This window comes from Copidosoma floridanum, unplaced genomic scaffold (genome assembly GCF_036245765.1).
Source record: "Copidosoma floridanum isolate Cflo_tuat_1 unplaced genomic scaffold, Cflo_Japanese_pri ptg000029l, whole genome shotgun sequence".
Lineage (NCBI taxonomy): Eukaryota > Metazoa > Arthropoda > Insecta > Hymenoptera > Encyrtidae > Copidosoma > Copidosoma floridanum.
The window spans coordinates 7,867,895-7,882,620 of NW_028321906.1; the positions used below are offsets into that span (position 1 = coordinate 7,867,895).

The 14,726-nt window shown below is 38.0% G+C and overlaps 1 protein-coding gene across 6 annotated transcripts; it reads right to left on the reverse strand.

The window, feature by feature from the left end:
- Positions 1–14,726, reverse strand: l(3)mbt (lethal (3) malignant brain tumor). Of its 6 annotated transcripts, none has more exons than XM_089595870.1 (15): positions 14,269–14,726; positions 13,974–14,186; positions 12,976–13,206; positions 7,889–8,225; positions 5,295–5,568; positions 4,757–5,011; positions 3,978–4,606; positions 3,573–3,880; positions 2,835–3,492; positions 2,528–2,756; positions 2,178–2,367; positions 1,984–2,105; positions 1,472–1,904; positions 1,086–1,386; positions 1–988 (listed from the first exon to the last, which is right to left on the reverse strand). In XM_089595870.1, the coding sequence occupies exons 3-15, from the start codon at positions 12,984–12,986 to the stop codon at positions 863–865; spliced, it is 3,873 nt and encodes a 1,290-aa protein (XP_089451996.1). In that variant the 5' UTR covers positions 12,987–13,206; positions 13,974–14,186; positions 14,269–14,726; the 3' UTR covers positions 1–862. The 6 variants fall into 6 exon arrangements, with proteins under 6 accessions (XP_089451996.1, XP_089451993.1, XP_089451995.1 ...); XM_089595867.1 differs by having other exon boundaries at positions 2,489–2,756; XM_089595869.1 differs by having other exon boundaries at positions 4,757–5,014.

Genomic DNA, 14,726 nt, shown 5'->3' on the forward strand with positions numbered 1-14,726 from the left:
TACATATATACATTATATACGGAGTTCAAAAATTAGATTTTGAATTTTTATGAGTTTGCATGATTCGATACTTGGGTTGATTAAATTTGCATTATCATCCCCTTGCTAACTCTACTACGAATTTTCATTAAAAAAAAAAATCTCTCATGAAATAGATGGAAACGATTAAATTCTCACGTGTGTCCTAACTTTATGAGACGTTTTCGTAAGTAACTAAGAAAGTGATCAGTATTTATTTTACCATATTTACACTTACAATTCGTATAACTGAATTAATTGGTAAAGCGGTGGTCTTAAGTCTTCATTTCGATTGACTTTAACACTAAAATAGTGTTTATAATATGTAAAGATACGATGATAGCAATGATGCATATTTTTCTACCAATCTCATGATTCACATTTGTTTGAATTATAAGCTATTTGTAAAAAAATTTAAATAGTTTCGATTGATAACACTTACAGACTGATGTAATTTATGAAATAAGTTTTTTGTAAAACTTAAAATAATTATTTATGCAACATATTTACATATGTACATGATCCTGTATGTTTTGGCTTCAACAAAAGTAATGAAGAAACGAAATTACAAGTACGCACTCTTATACGAAATCACAACATGTATGTATATAACTTATGACACTTGAGTCCATGATTGATTTACAATTACTGACTTTTCAAGGACAGTATAAATGTCCTTAATATTAAAAAAAAAAAAAAAATCATACGGTACTCCAACAAACGGTACTTAAAAAAAAAATAAAAATAAAAAATAACCTTTCGTCAGCGTTGTGTAAAAATCTTTTTTGCTCATCACTTTGACAATACTATTAAAGTCCATAAACCTATTACTAATGTAAACCTTTCACGTAACTTTCTTGCGCAATAGATAAATACTGTTGTATACTTTAATGGCAGGTCCAAGTTTTAATCCAATATGAGATACCAGATCGTCTTGTGATAGAGCCATGAATGCATCACCATCAACATTCTGTAAAAACCATATGATTTCTCAAAGTTATGAACTGTAAGTGCAGATGCGCGAAAAGTTTGACGAACCATGTACATCAGGGTGAAAAACTACTTACGTGCTGTCTAAAAATATTTCCAAGGTCTTTGCAGTTGGGCAAACTCTGAACAAACTTGACAACTTCCTCATTGGACCATCTCAGTGGATTAGTAGTCTGTTTTGCAACTACTTTGTTTAATGCACCGCTGTGCTTTGCCCACAACTGCTGTGTATCTGGCGGAGTAGGATTGTACCCTGGATGGTACACAGACTGATATATTTCTGTTCTAAATTGTTTTTCCGGTATATTCAAAGCATAGGCTCGACTGTCGTTGCTTGAGTTGAGAAAAGAAAGATTATTGGATTCGTTTTTATTTTTCCTGCAAAATAAAGTAGTTTCGTTAAACATGAGTGTTACAAAATCAGCAGTATGTAACAACTTCAGTATAAGATAGATGCACCAACCTTTTCTTTCGTTTCCTGGTGCATTCTTCCTCGTCAGATTGACCATCGCTATTATTATGCCATTTGTTCCTGAATCTGTCAGTTATGTACAGTTTTTCGTTTTTATCCGACATATAGTCGACTTCTTGTTTAATATTTTCAGTTTTAATAAGCTTCTCTTCAAATGATGGGAACCGTTTTTCCAATCTTTCCGACTTGTTTCTCTCTACTTTTTCAAACCTATTTCTTTCCACGTTACCTTCATCCTCGAAATCATTTACTTCATGTTTAATATTCAGTCTGTCCTTCATCGTCTTAGGTCTGGCTACATTCTGAGGTGAGTAGGGGCAACCTGATGCTGAATTATGTGTTGCAAACTTGGGACCTTTTACGTGTCCAATGCCTCGACAGCCAAAGGTACCACATTCCGGACGATTAGTGAGATTGTCTTGAGCTAATCAATGTTTATTTCGTTATTCATAAAATATTCAACTTTTTTTGTTTTCAATTCAATCAATGCAACAGTTACTCACTTATTGGAGGCTCTAATGGGTGGCCAGTCTTGGAGCACCATCCCATAGGATGGATATCCGGCGAGTCATCGTCGACCCAATAGCCATGACTTTCGGGCCAACCATCAAACCTGATTTTCAACCTGCCAAAAAATAGGTACTTGAAGGATTCCTTGTTCGATTTTATTCAAAAACTATATTTTTGGATAACTTACAAGTGATCCTTGACATCTTCAACAGTGGTTACACGGATAAGCTGAGGCAGTCTCTTGTCGACGGCTTCAAGCTTCATGCCACGTTTAAATCCGCAGGGCGTTCGTTGTTTGAACGCTCTGGCTGGCGCCGCAATGGAATTGGTGGACTTTAAATACTCGTCCCACGAAAATGCTTTGGCGTCCTTATAATCTGCAAAGAAATTTACTCGTCAAGTTTACCTAGCACAAGTATCATAAGCAGATACCTTTATCAAGTATCCTGTAATTTTAATTCAAATAGAGGTGTGATAAAACAATTGGATGATACATACTAGGCGCGGATATTTTTTTATTTTTGTTATCCGACTTACAATTAGGTGGTGTCAAGCTCCGACCATTATGGTGGCACCAACCAACTGGGTGGATATAAGGAGAGCTGACATCCGCCCAATAGTCGTATATATCATCCCAAGAGTCAAAGTGTACAAGTATCCTCGAATCTAAAACATCGGCTACACTTGCCACGCACACAAGAGATGAGTGCTTGCGATCTACAGCCTCGAGCTTCATACCAACGCGAAAACCAGTAAGAACCGTTGCCTGGAAATACATTAATTCAAATAAATTGATGAAAATTCTTAATGTATAAATTGTTAATTCAACTCTAGAAGAGCTTACGTTTTTGTTGGCAAACATAGTCTTTGGAGCTGCTTGGGCTTTGCAAGTTTTAAGATAAGTGTTCCAATTAAAGTTACTTTGATTATATCCTTTTGGAGGATGTATCTGCCGACCATTTTTTTCAGCCCAGCCGACTGGAAATATATCCATACAATCAGCATTAACCCAAAAATCAAAGTTTTCGGGATAGCCGTCAAAGTGAAGCCGAATACGGTAACCAATTACTTCGGCGATTGACAAGACGCAGTAATCTGATGGATGATTGGGATCTATGCCTTCTAATTTCATTCCCACTTTAAAGTTGTTTTTTCCCTCAGGAAAAGCATCTTTGAACAATTTTGTAGGTGCCGCTTTGGCCTTGGTGAATTCCAGGTACTTTAACCACGAGAATTTGTTCTTTCCAGTCAGCCAGGGATACTTGGCTTCAGATTCTTCTGGGCTTTCTTCATCTATCATAGATGTGTTTGTATCTTTTGTATCTTCATCAGATATGGACTTTTCTTTCATATGAAATTTATCAAACTTTTCATCGCTGTCTCTTAACTTCTCGTGTGAATATTTTAACTTTGAATTAGATACTTTAGCTGCCTTCTCTTCTTCTTCCTTTGAAGCTTGCTCGAGCAACTTTTTGCGTTTTTTCTTAGCACGTATCTCTTGCCTGGTAAAAAAAGAGGAAATTAAAAAAACAAATTTCTAATTTACTGAATTGGTAGTTTTTTGAGCATGAAATAAGCTTACTTCGATTCCTTGTCTTTGCGTATTTTTTGCTGCTTCATTTCGATATACTGAGCACAGTCTGAACTGCAGGCAACGTGATTGTAAAAGTCAGAAATCGGTCCGTGGCAACCGCAGCCTTGACAATGACAAAAAGTTTTGTCGTCCTGCGTGGGATTTTGCGACTTACTTTCCTCAGTTTTAACTATCGTTGACGTGCCCGACTTGGAATTCTGGGTCAAGTAAACATTTTCTTTGTCACCAAAATTTTTGCTTTTGCCTTTTTTGTCATCCTCCAAACATTGTACATATCCAAATTCATTCATACGGAACTACAGAAAATCATTATTTTGCATTAAAAATCCTCACTTGCAAGAATTTTCACTCACAAATTAAAAGCAATGTAGGGTGTTTAAAAAAAAATTTTACCTTAAGCGAAGTTCCAATCAAGGTGCCAATACCATCGTCCCAGTGCAAAATCTGAGAAGTTTCTTCTGGATACGTAATGTCGCTCTTCTTTTGGTCTCTAGCATCATCGCTACTGCTCTTTCCATTTACTCTTTCGATTTTCTCTATCACTTCGACTCCGTTTCGATTTAATCCCCTAACAACTTCAATCTTAACTTCATCGGACATCGAGAGACGTTTCATCCGCTTATCTTCGCTAGGAACAACTTTAATCAGCGTGATATCGTCGTCACTTTCTTTGTCCTTTCTTTTGTCCTTCTCGTGCTCGGACTCTGAACTATTTAGAGCATAGTTGGACACGTCGACTACGGTAAGATCCTGGTTGGTCTTGGTAAAGCTCTGTTTTCTCATGCGTTTCTCGCTGCGTAGGATATTGCTGGTCGGTCTCTTTCGCTTCTCAGAAGAATTGGAGATTGATTCGTCTTTCTTCGGGATCGGCGTGATCACGGCAGAATCCGGGTTTTCGTTGATTTTTACACCATCAGTAGAACTGTGGCCGGTTTTTGATGCGTTAATCAAACTCATATTTGCGATCGGATGAAGCGGCGGTGGGTTCGTCGTGCCGTTTGATGTTTTGGATTCACGTAAAACTAAAATGATACGGATTGTTACGAACGAGAGATTGTGACATTTTAAAATTGATAACGTTCAAGACAAAGTTGTGCAAAAAATGTTTGTTTCAACAAAAAGTTTAGGATAAGATAATTTGAGTTTAAGATACAATTATGCAGCTAGTGTACCTGTTATTGCATTTTTTGGTTCATTGCTGGCCTGCCCATTATTAAATTTTAAAGTAAAATTTGATTTTATATTTATATTTTGCTTAGAGGCAGCTGGGATACTCGGCTGATTGATGCTGACTGGCAATATAAGATTAGTCATATGTTTAGGAGGTTGACTTTGTAAGCTACTCGAGGTGCTGCTTGTCGGTATTTGTGAATACACTGGAGCAAATACCACTTTTTGCTTTATGTTCTGAGCTGCATTTAGGGGCCCTGCTTTCAATACAGAATAAAATATTTATTATATCTTTGCAAAATTGAACATCGTTTTTAAAAGTATATAAAACAATTAACAGCAGAACCATTTATTTTATGATTTAAAAATCATCACAATAAAAATGACAAACATTCAGATTGCAGAAACTATTGTCTAAGGTGAGGAGTATTCAAAAGTATTTAAATAAAAGCAAACAGTTAATACTTATTGTAATTCATGCTTCTTAAGGACTCAGAGCAAACATTAGTGCCAATTTTCGCGCAAGTATCAAAATCTTACCTGGAGACAGAAGTACTGAATCTTGTGGTTTGGGTTTTATAATGGTGTGTAGATAAGTCACTTTTGGTTTATTTCCAGCTTGATTTTGAGCCTGAGCTTCTGAAATACCAATTGGCATTATCTGGGCATTGGAGGCATTTGTCTTGCGTATTAAAATATTTTTCTCAGCCTGAGATGCAGATGGTGAAGTTACTGGATTGACTTGTCTTCGAATGGTGAACAATTGTGCTGGGATTTGGGTTGAACTACTTTGAGCAATACCCTGGAGTAAGATCTACAACAGAAAATAAATAATCAAAACTACAGTACTTACAAAGTATAAATAAACATGTCAATTACTTCAAATATTTTCTATTTATGTATCATATATGTGGCTTTGTCTTTAAACTTGATTTAAAACGTAGTTTTTCCGAAGGTTAATTTTGGTCTGTATTAATTTGTTGATGATTTAACGTTGATAAACACAAAAACCAACAAAGTTTACTTTTTGAGTTGAAGTTTGCAACTGCAGGTTACATAAATACGTGACTTTATTAAAACGATTATACTCAAGATTTATTTCACAGCACCTCAATCACGTAATTAGTGAAAAATAAAGTCACAGATAAAAAAACTTTCGGAAACGGTATTGGAAAAAAAAAAGAAAAAATTAACAACGAGTGTAAGGTGATCTCAAAGTCTTGTGTTATATAGATAAGTATGAGCTGTTATAGGTACTAAGTAAGTTATCTTTGTTGTAGTGCCTATGTATAGATGTGGCACACAATTCAAATCATTAAAGATAACATTGATCAAAATGAAACAAATCGCGACGAGTTGGTTGCGTTTTTTTCTCTTCAAAAAATAGCACGATGGACCCAGAAGCGCACAATATAAACTACCGTGACTCTGTGAAAAACTACTTTTAAAACACTCGCTCGAATAACTACATATTTATGAAAAAAAAAAAAAAAAAAACTGCGCGACGATCGGAAAAGTTATATTAAAATTATATAACATTATCTTTGATATCACAGAGAGCTTCATACGCACATAAATAAAGTATTGAAAACTAGGTTAAAAGCAAACACCATGTAATGCACTTGGAAGCAGTTTTTTTCTCCTTCGCGACGCGCGTACCGTGCATCATCGGCCAGCTATGCAAAAACGAAAGCAATTTTAATCAACGCCGTGCAAAACTCTCGGCTCTCTCGTTCTCGCACCACTTGAAAGTATAAAAAAAAAAAAAAAAACACACAATTTTGCCAAAACAAAACTCAAAAAGCGCGCAACGCGAAAAAGTTGCTAAAATTGAATACTTGGAAGTTATTGTGACAAGTCAAATGAAATCCATCGAAAACAACGTCGCACTTTAATAGTATACGCGATTGCAAAGACACAAATTCAGGCACACACAAACACGAGAGTGCACAAAATGTGTATACGTACGTGTATATACACGCTCAATGTGTAACATTTTAAAGGCAACGACGACGAAACAACAAACAAAAATACCCAGTACTTACTATGGTACCTAATAAGCAAGCACTCGAGAAGTACACGTTATATTAGTCATCTACGGTATGTTTACTCGTCTCATCTCTTTACATAACTAAACAAACGTCTTATTAAAAAGAGCGCAAAGCGTTACATTACCGTCAAAGTCTTATTTGTTTTAAGCGTTATTAAATAAAAAAAAAAGCAAAGAAAAACACAATTTCCTAACCAGGTTTCTCTTTGACGCGTCATAATATTCTATACACCCCATTATCGAGCAAAATAACAATATTTACTTAAACCACCAGCGAGACGCTATTAGACTGCACGAAACTATGCAAATAAATTCATACCTATTTTAGAGTGCGATTCGCACGTTCAACTCGACACGGCGGTGCGACTATACTCGTACTCACTCGCGTTGGTATACACATTACGACGTTATTCATAGTAAATACACGACGGAGTCGAAAAATCGGAGTTAAGCCGAATAATTCAAGTAACGAGCTGATGGGCACGAAGCAAGTTCCATTTTAACACTCAACTCTCCCCCGGGCACTGTTTTACACCGAAGTGGAGACCGAGAAAGAGATACCTATGCTTTATAACAAAGTAGAGAAAGGTATATATAGGTATGTATACGAGTAAATACACACGAAAGACCACGCACATGAAGATAAAGGGGCCCGTCTTTCGTGTTCTACACACGGGTCGTATGGATTAGAGAGAGCCAGTATTGCCAGTAACTCAGATACGTAGGCAATATATATACACGTTGCCAATAAAATGTAATGTAAAGGCCTGATGCCAACAACCCATACACGCTTACGCATTGACAATACTGTAACGTATGCAACCTTTGTACGTATACACACGAAGAAGTGCGCGCGCACGTTGCACAAAACAACGCGGGGCTACGGAGAGAAATACAAGAGAGTCGGAACCGCGTGGGCGTACGGATATATATATTATACTTATTCTCCATGCAGATAAGGCAATGATATCGGTGATCCAAAAGGGACGCAAGCTCGGCAATTGTGATGCAGAGAAGAGAACAAACATTACGGATAGTTATATTTTTAGGTAAATGTATGACACACAAAATGCAACGGATCTACCTGATGGTCGAAGGCCGGAGCGATCTGTTGGGGTTGTTGGTGCTGCGGCGATTGGGCCTGGACGACCGGGTGCGCCTGTGCGGAGCTCGTAACGATACAGCTGCCACCGTTGCCGGTCACGCTCGTCGTCGTAGTCGCCGGTTGGATGTACAGCATGGACATAACGCGGGTCGAGGGATCCTCGAGCACCGCGGCCCCGCTGGCCAAACCCGTGCCACCGATTAGGGTGTTCAGGGCTATCGGACTGCCCGCTGTCACGATACCGATCGTCGCGGGACCGCACTCGGCCGGCTGAAGGCGCTTTTTACTCGTGTCCTCGATCAAGACCTCCTCCATTCTGAAACGAGACATGCAAATTGTTAGATTGTTTATTTTTGTTTGAGGGTATGGGATCGGTTGTTACTTCGATTCATCACAAGCGACTCTGGGCCTGAAATTTACTTGCATCGTTGGATCGCCAAAACGATTGTTTGTCTCGGATCTACAATGTTGTACACAATCTACTTCATTTTCAATCACAAACATCATTGAGTATGCAACAACCAGACTCCCTGGAACATTACCTCCCCATGCTCATACGGAGTAACGTAAATATACGTGCAAAAAAAAAAAAAAAAAAGTCGTACTAATCAAATTACAGCTGCCAGCGCGTATGGAGCGCGAAAAAGAAAAGACGCCCACATCGCAGGTATCGCAGACATTCGGAGAGCGGGTCTTCTCTTTGGGCTGCTGCACGAGAATGAGTAATTGGTCGGAAAAATCGATGAGCCGGAGATCTCATGAGCGATAAAGCAACGGAGTGCTGCCCTGTTAATGGTGTACTTATAGTGTACGTATATGTGGCGTTCATTCGCTTGAAAGTTATTCCGCATGCGTGTTGGTAGGTATACTCATCACGAACGTATTATGCATATACGCCACGGGGGCACGTAGGGATCAATAGGGTGCCTGTACATGGGCGTCTTAATGTCTTAAGACTGTAAGCCACACCTATGGCGGGTGATTCATTCAAACTGATGTTAACTGAATACCGATATAATTTGTTTTAAACAAGGAAATAGACACTTTGTTCATCATAAAACTATGTAACCTGATTACATTATAACGTTAGAACGTTTTTTAAGGCATCAATTAAGGTAAAAGCACCAGTACGTGAACACTTTTTCCAGAAAGTCTTTGTTTTCTCATTTTTATTGAATTTCTGATTTGCATAACAACAAAACAGTCATTGCGCCAGTAAGTTTATATTTTTTCCTTTAAAAAAAAAACAAAAAAGTTTTTCTAGGTCATGTGTACAATTAATAAATTAATTTTAAAGTTTTTTTACCAATGACCCAGTAGATGAACAGCGTGTTCAGGTATTGGTACCGATACGTATTTTTGACCGAGTACTTGAACATCCCATGTTAATTAAATGGGAGAGAGGTTATGTTAGCTGTCTTCTACTGATTTCTATTTTTATTATGTATTGCAAATAACCAAATCGAAAAATTTCTTTCTAATTTCGTTGGTGACATATTATGAAAACTATAACGACTGGCTTGACATACTATTATTATTGATTAACAGTGATTTCAATCATTTTTATGTGTTCGAGTACTGGGTATAGGTAAAACATAATGGTACCAGTACCTGAACAGTCTCACAAGCCACCTCATACAAGTTGCACAAATAAATAATTTTTTTCTCGTTGAGTATAAAGACTTACTGAAATATAAATTTTGTTTTATCTAAAGAACGATCAAAGGATATCAGAAACATTTTTTTTTTTTATCCACTTAAATTGAAAATAGTTTATTCAAGCTGTTCAATCTACTGGTGCAATTTTAGGAAGTGTTCACGTACTGGTGCTTTTACCTTAAAAAGTTTCTACAATTCATGTTAATACAATAATTTTGTCAACATAACTTCTCTTTTGAACGACTCAGCGTTAACAAAATTTTTTTTAGTTTTGGTGGCTAAATATCTTTCCAATATCATAATGCAATCACATAACATAGTTTTGTTATGAACAGGATGCCTATTATCTTGTTTAAAACAAATTATATCAATATTCAGTTAACGTCAGTTTGAATTGAATCACCCGCCATAGGTTTGGCTTACAGTCTTAAGACATTAAGACGCCCATGTACAGGCACCCTTAAAACATCACACACCCACCGCACTTCAACTCTTACACACGCGCGCGAGCGAGCATGGCTTTGTTGTACTTCGTTGTTTGAGAATAAGAGGGAAGAAGAAGTAGAGAGATCGAGTGACGCGGAAGGGGAGGCCGCGTTTGCCGGCTGCCTATGGTCTCTCTCTTCAGCTGATAGATGCATGTTTCCGTGCGTCGCGAGTGGTTCATCAAGTGTATAATTTTATACCTATAAGTACTCGCGAAGGGCTACAAAAAAAAAAAAAAAAAAAGAAAAAACACGGACGAGGGGACGTTTGAATTTTGCCGCGCTCTTCGCAAACTCCATCTCCCCTCTCTTTCCTCTTCCCCGTAGAAGGTGCAACTTATTATTTGTTCTGGCCTTGCAATGACATTCGATACTGTCTTTTCACCCGCGAGTTGGTACATTTTTTTTTTCTTCCTCTAAACCAAAACCGTAATTTTTACGTGTATATCCTGAGGTCGAAAACTTTGTCCCATCCGCGCGCGAGCGAAAGCTTCTTTGCGAGTCGATCGAAGCGGTAAGTATGGTTTGCCACCCGGCGGGGTATCACAAGAGCTGTGGGAAACAAAAGTAGATTGTGGTGTACGCACCGATCGGGCGGATCCACGGCACCGCTGTGTCCATCGCAGTGGTGTGTCTATTTTCACGCAGAACCGATGAGGATGTTCGGTTTGATTGGTCGCGCGTCGGTGACGGTGGTTACCGCGAAAATTTCCCGGAAAACCTGCGTGCCGTGAGATGGTTGCGACGCCGCGGGGGGACTGTAGTGTGCAACATGTATATATACATAGCTGAACGCCGTGCGATGTTGCCGATGTGGTGGTGTACATACATGGGAGATATGAGAGAATTTAACGAAGACGCGCGAAATTCAAACGGCAAATTGTTGATGGGAATCGTGCGAGAGTTCGCGAGTGGAGCCCCATGTACATACAAGAAGATAACTTGTTGTTTGGATCTTGGCAAGAATGCAAGGGTGGATGAGGTTTTTCATCTTCCATTGTTCAATAGTTTGCTGTTGTGTGATTACGAAACGACTATATGAATCTTGAGGTTTTCATGTCCCACGGCTTTCGACCTTTTTTTCACGGCAGTGGGTCGTTTCTCCCCTACATGGAAATAATAGAACACTAGGCACATGTGCATGGAGTGCGGTACTGCGGTAGCACGTAAATTATTTTCATGCAATATATGTTGCAATCGAAAAGCTCGTCGTAGATGGCGCTCGGATGGGTTGTATACCTGTAACTTGGATAAAAAATGCAGCAAAGTTTCGTCTCCGCATCTCGTCTCGTTTCGGACGTAAAGCGAAAAAAAAACACTACCTACATAGGTCTAAGTTACTCACGTTCAACCCCCGATCTCAAGATTTTTAATGACCCGAGCCGCTGTATGTGTACAACATACAATGAGATCTATAGATTCATCCAAGTTTTGTATTATTGATTCAATGTTTGTAAATTTGCACAGGGAGAACAAAGTAGGTTCATTTGGGCTGCAGTTGGCAAAACAAAAATGCTTTCATGCTTTCGAAATTCTTTCAGTTTTGTTAAGTACTATTTTTACATAAATTCAACGTGCACATCGTCCGATCTTTATCGAGTTTTATGTTTACTTTTTTACTTAAAAAATTTAAATAAAGCAATTGCGCGCTTCAATATTTACAAATATTGAGAAAGATTGTAACAATGAATATTCAACATCGTATCAATAAAATGTCACTGAAAGGATATTACATGTGCGCACGCTAAGAGTTTAGATGAAATATTTTTGTACCATCAACCAAGTGTAAGTTAACCTTTCGATGATGCTTCCGTTGCACTTTACGAATTAAAATCACGTAGTGCGGGTGATACGCGAACGAATTGCCAAGTGTGTTAAGTACTTTACCACGTAGATATTTCGAACATGATCGGGGCTCCTCAAAACAAGGTTAACTTAATCACTGTTTCAGCTAACTTGAAGACTAATAAAATTCTGACAAGTACGGGAAAAACAATACCATGTCAAGTTTTGGCAATTATCGTGGGTCAATGTTCAAATGTATGCATGTAATGAGAGCCATACAATGTTCATATAAACAACGTATAAGACAACAAAAAAAGATCGAGGAAAACGTGAGATTAATAAAGCAGATGGCAGAATTGTACTTACAACGACAAAATTGATCCTTCTTGAGCGTGTATTTCGAATACAACTTAATATGAACAAATGAAAAAACTCTACGAGTAAAGAAACGTGAACACTGTCGAAACAGTAAAGGCACCGTTTTTATGAAGCAGTCACGCCAAGCATTTGTACGAAAGATATTTTTCCACTTTCCATGCAGCTACCAATAGGAGTAACGAACGTATAGCGAAGTCGTAATTTTTTTTCCAGAGCAGACGATTCTTAGCATTACTCATTGCTCATATACATATACATGGGCTAATGTGAAATGGTGATAAAACTAATTGCCATCAGCCATTTGAATAGATATAACCGTTTTTTTATAATTTTGTATTTCTATGTTGCTTACGTTTATAAATTTAATTTGCTTTATAATTGAGCACATCTCAATACTCCCTGTAACATCTTAATTTTCTTCAGATGTCAACACGTTTAATTTGATTAAATTGCTGTACTTAAGATCAAAGTTTGTTTTAAGAACTATTTTCAACGTTTCACGCAGAAACGTAATGGGCGCTCTTAGGTTATAAGTGAGAAAATAAATTTTAAACAGACGTTTTCATGAGAAATAGAAGCAGGATTTCATCTCGTCATGATAAAATTAACTAAACAGAGCGTAACCAGAGATTTCAATAGTTTAAATCACTTGCGTGAACGTCAACTTAAAAGTATGGTAGTAAGGATGACTCCTGTAAACAATTAGATTAAAGAAATTCGCCACCGTGTAAACATAATTAAAAATATTTTATAACTTACGGATTAACCATCTACAGGAACGCCTATCACTTGCAGTTCTCGACAAACAAATGAAAAAAAGAAGCGACGAAGAATGATGCCGTCCAAATCTTTGGAGCACTCTGTATACAGTGTTGCCACAATGGTGTCCCAAAATTTAATGCACGGCTCTCTTTTGAGGGACGCGTGGTTCACGACTTAAAGTCATCGTTCAAGTTGCAGCCGCCGAGTACCGAATTTCCTCTCTTCCTGCTGCAAAATTGTCATAAGTAACTCATTATTTTTCAACCAGCGTGCTTACATGTGCCAACAATTTAAAAAAATACTAATAATGAAATTTAGAGAAAAGATTATTTTTTAATTTTGTGGGCGATATGCTGTCATCTGCAAGACGCAAGGCGCGCAAAAAGTCTCTAGAAATCACTAGCCGCGCACATGCTCACATGTGTCAATATTTCTAAGGTTTTAACTTCACATTTTTAAGACACACAAATCAGGCAAGAATCTCAACTAATGATACAAAAAGTGTAAAATGAACCCAAATTGATTAAAATTGTTCATTACAAATTTAAAAAGGACATGTAAAAAAAATGTTTTCCAGAGAGACAGGTATATATTGTACACACCCGGATGTGTATACAGAGTGTGCGGTACCAAGAACTACACGTGTAGTATAGCGTAGCTATTCCGGCGAAAAGTGAACGATCCCAGCCCAAGAGGAAACACTCAAAATCTCTACGGTCTCGTACAACTTCAAGTTTCACTGGTCGAAAAACTACGCCCAAATTCGATATTTCACCACAGGGAAATGATACGCTTTTCACGTATTTCCCTATGATGCCCAAAATCGCTTCTTCTTTAAAGCGCAAACTTTTCTTTTCTATCCATAGTAAAAAATACTCCTACGACACTCATCTATCCCCACTCACGGTACGTACAAAAGTATGCTACCCACTCGTTCTCAAAAGCCATATTCGTATGAGTGAAACAAAATGTAATATAAATATATCATCACTTACATGCAAGATCTCGGCTACTGTTGTCTCCCTCTTCTTTTGAAACTTGTGCGGTTTTACCCTCACCGAGCCTTCGGGCTTTTCACTGTTTCAAAGCAAACGTTTCTTTGCGCTTACTACACAATTAAGAGTTTTCACTCAGTTTTCGAACGCAACTCGCGAAAAACACCCTAATGCAAGTCCACGCGAGAAGCCGGTATACCTGCCCGATTGCATCTAGAACAAAGAAAAAACAAAATAATATACAGGAGCCAAAGAATACGTAGCGCAATAGGACAACTTTAAACTTTAAACCTACTTGGCTGCAAATGATACAATAATATAAGTGGGGTAACGATAGGAGTATAGGATCGATGCCCGCGATCAACAATTTCCACCGCAAAGCAAAAACTGCAATGCATTCGTTGCACGACTTATACTTGCGTAGGTACCTATAAGTACTGATTCTCACGTGCGTGACTGCTCTTTCGGCTTTTTCTTCTTCGAGGCGCGCTTTGACGAAAACAAGTAAAACAAAGTAGTTTCGCACGCACTACACAATATAACGTCGTCACAATCACTGGCAATCTTTCACTGTTTCACGTTTTACACGTTGTCAGACACATAACATTAATTACACCGTTACTACATCCCATGAAATTGTCATAGTCGTTCCTTCGTTGGATGGTAAGTGACTGAATAGTGTTTTTCATCGGTGATCGCGCAAAATATGTGCACACTACTCTCGGCTAGCTCAGATAACTAATTGGGCTCGGT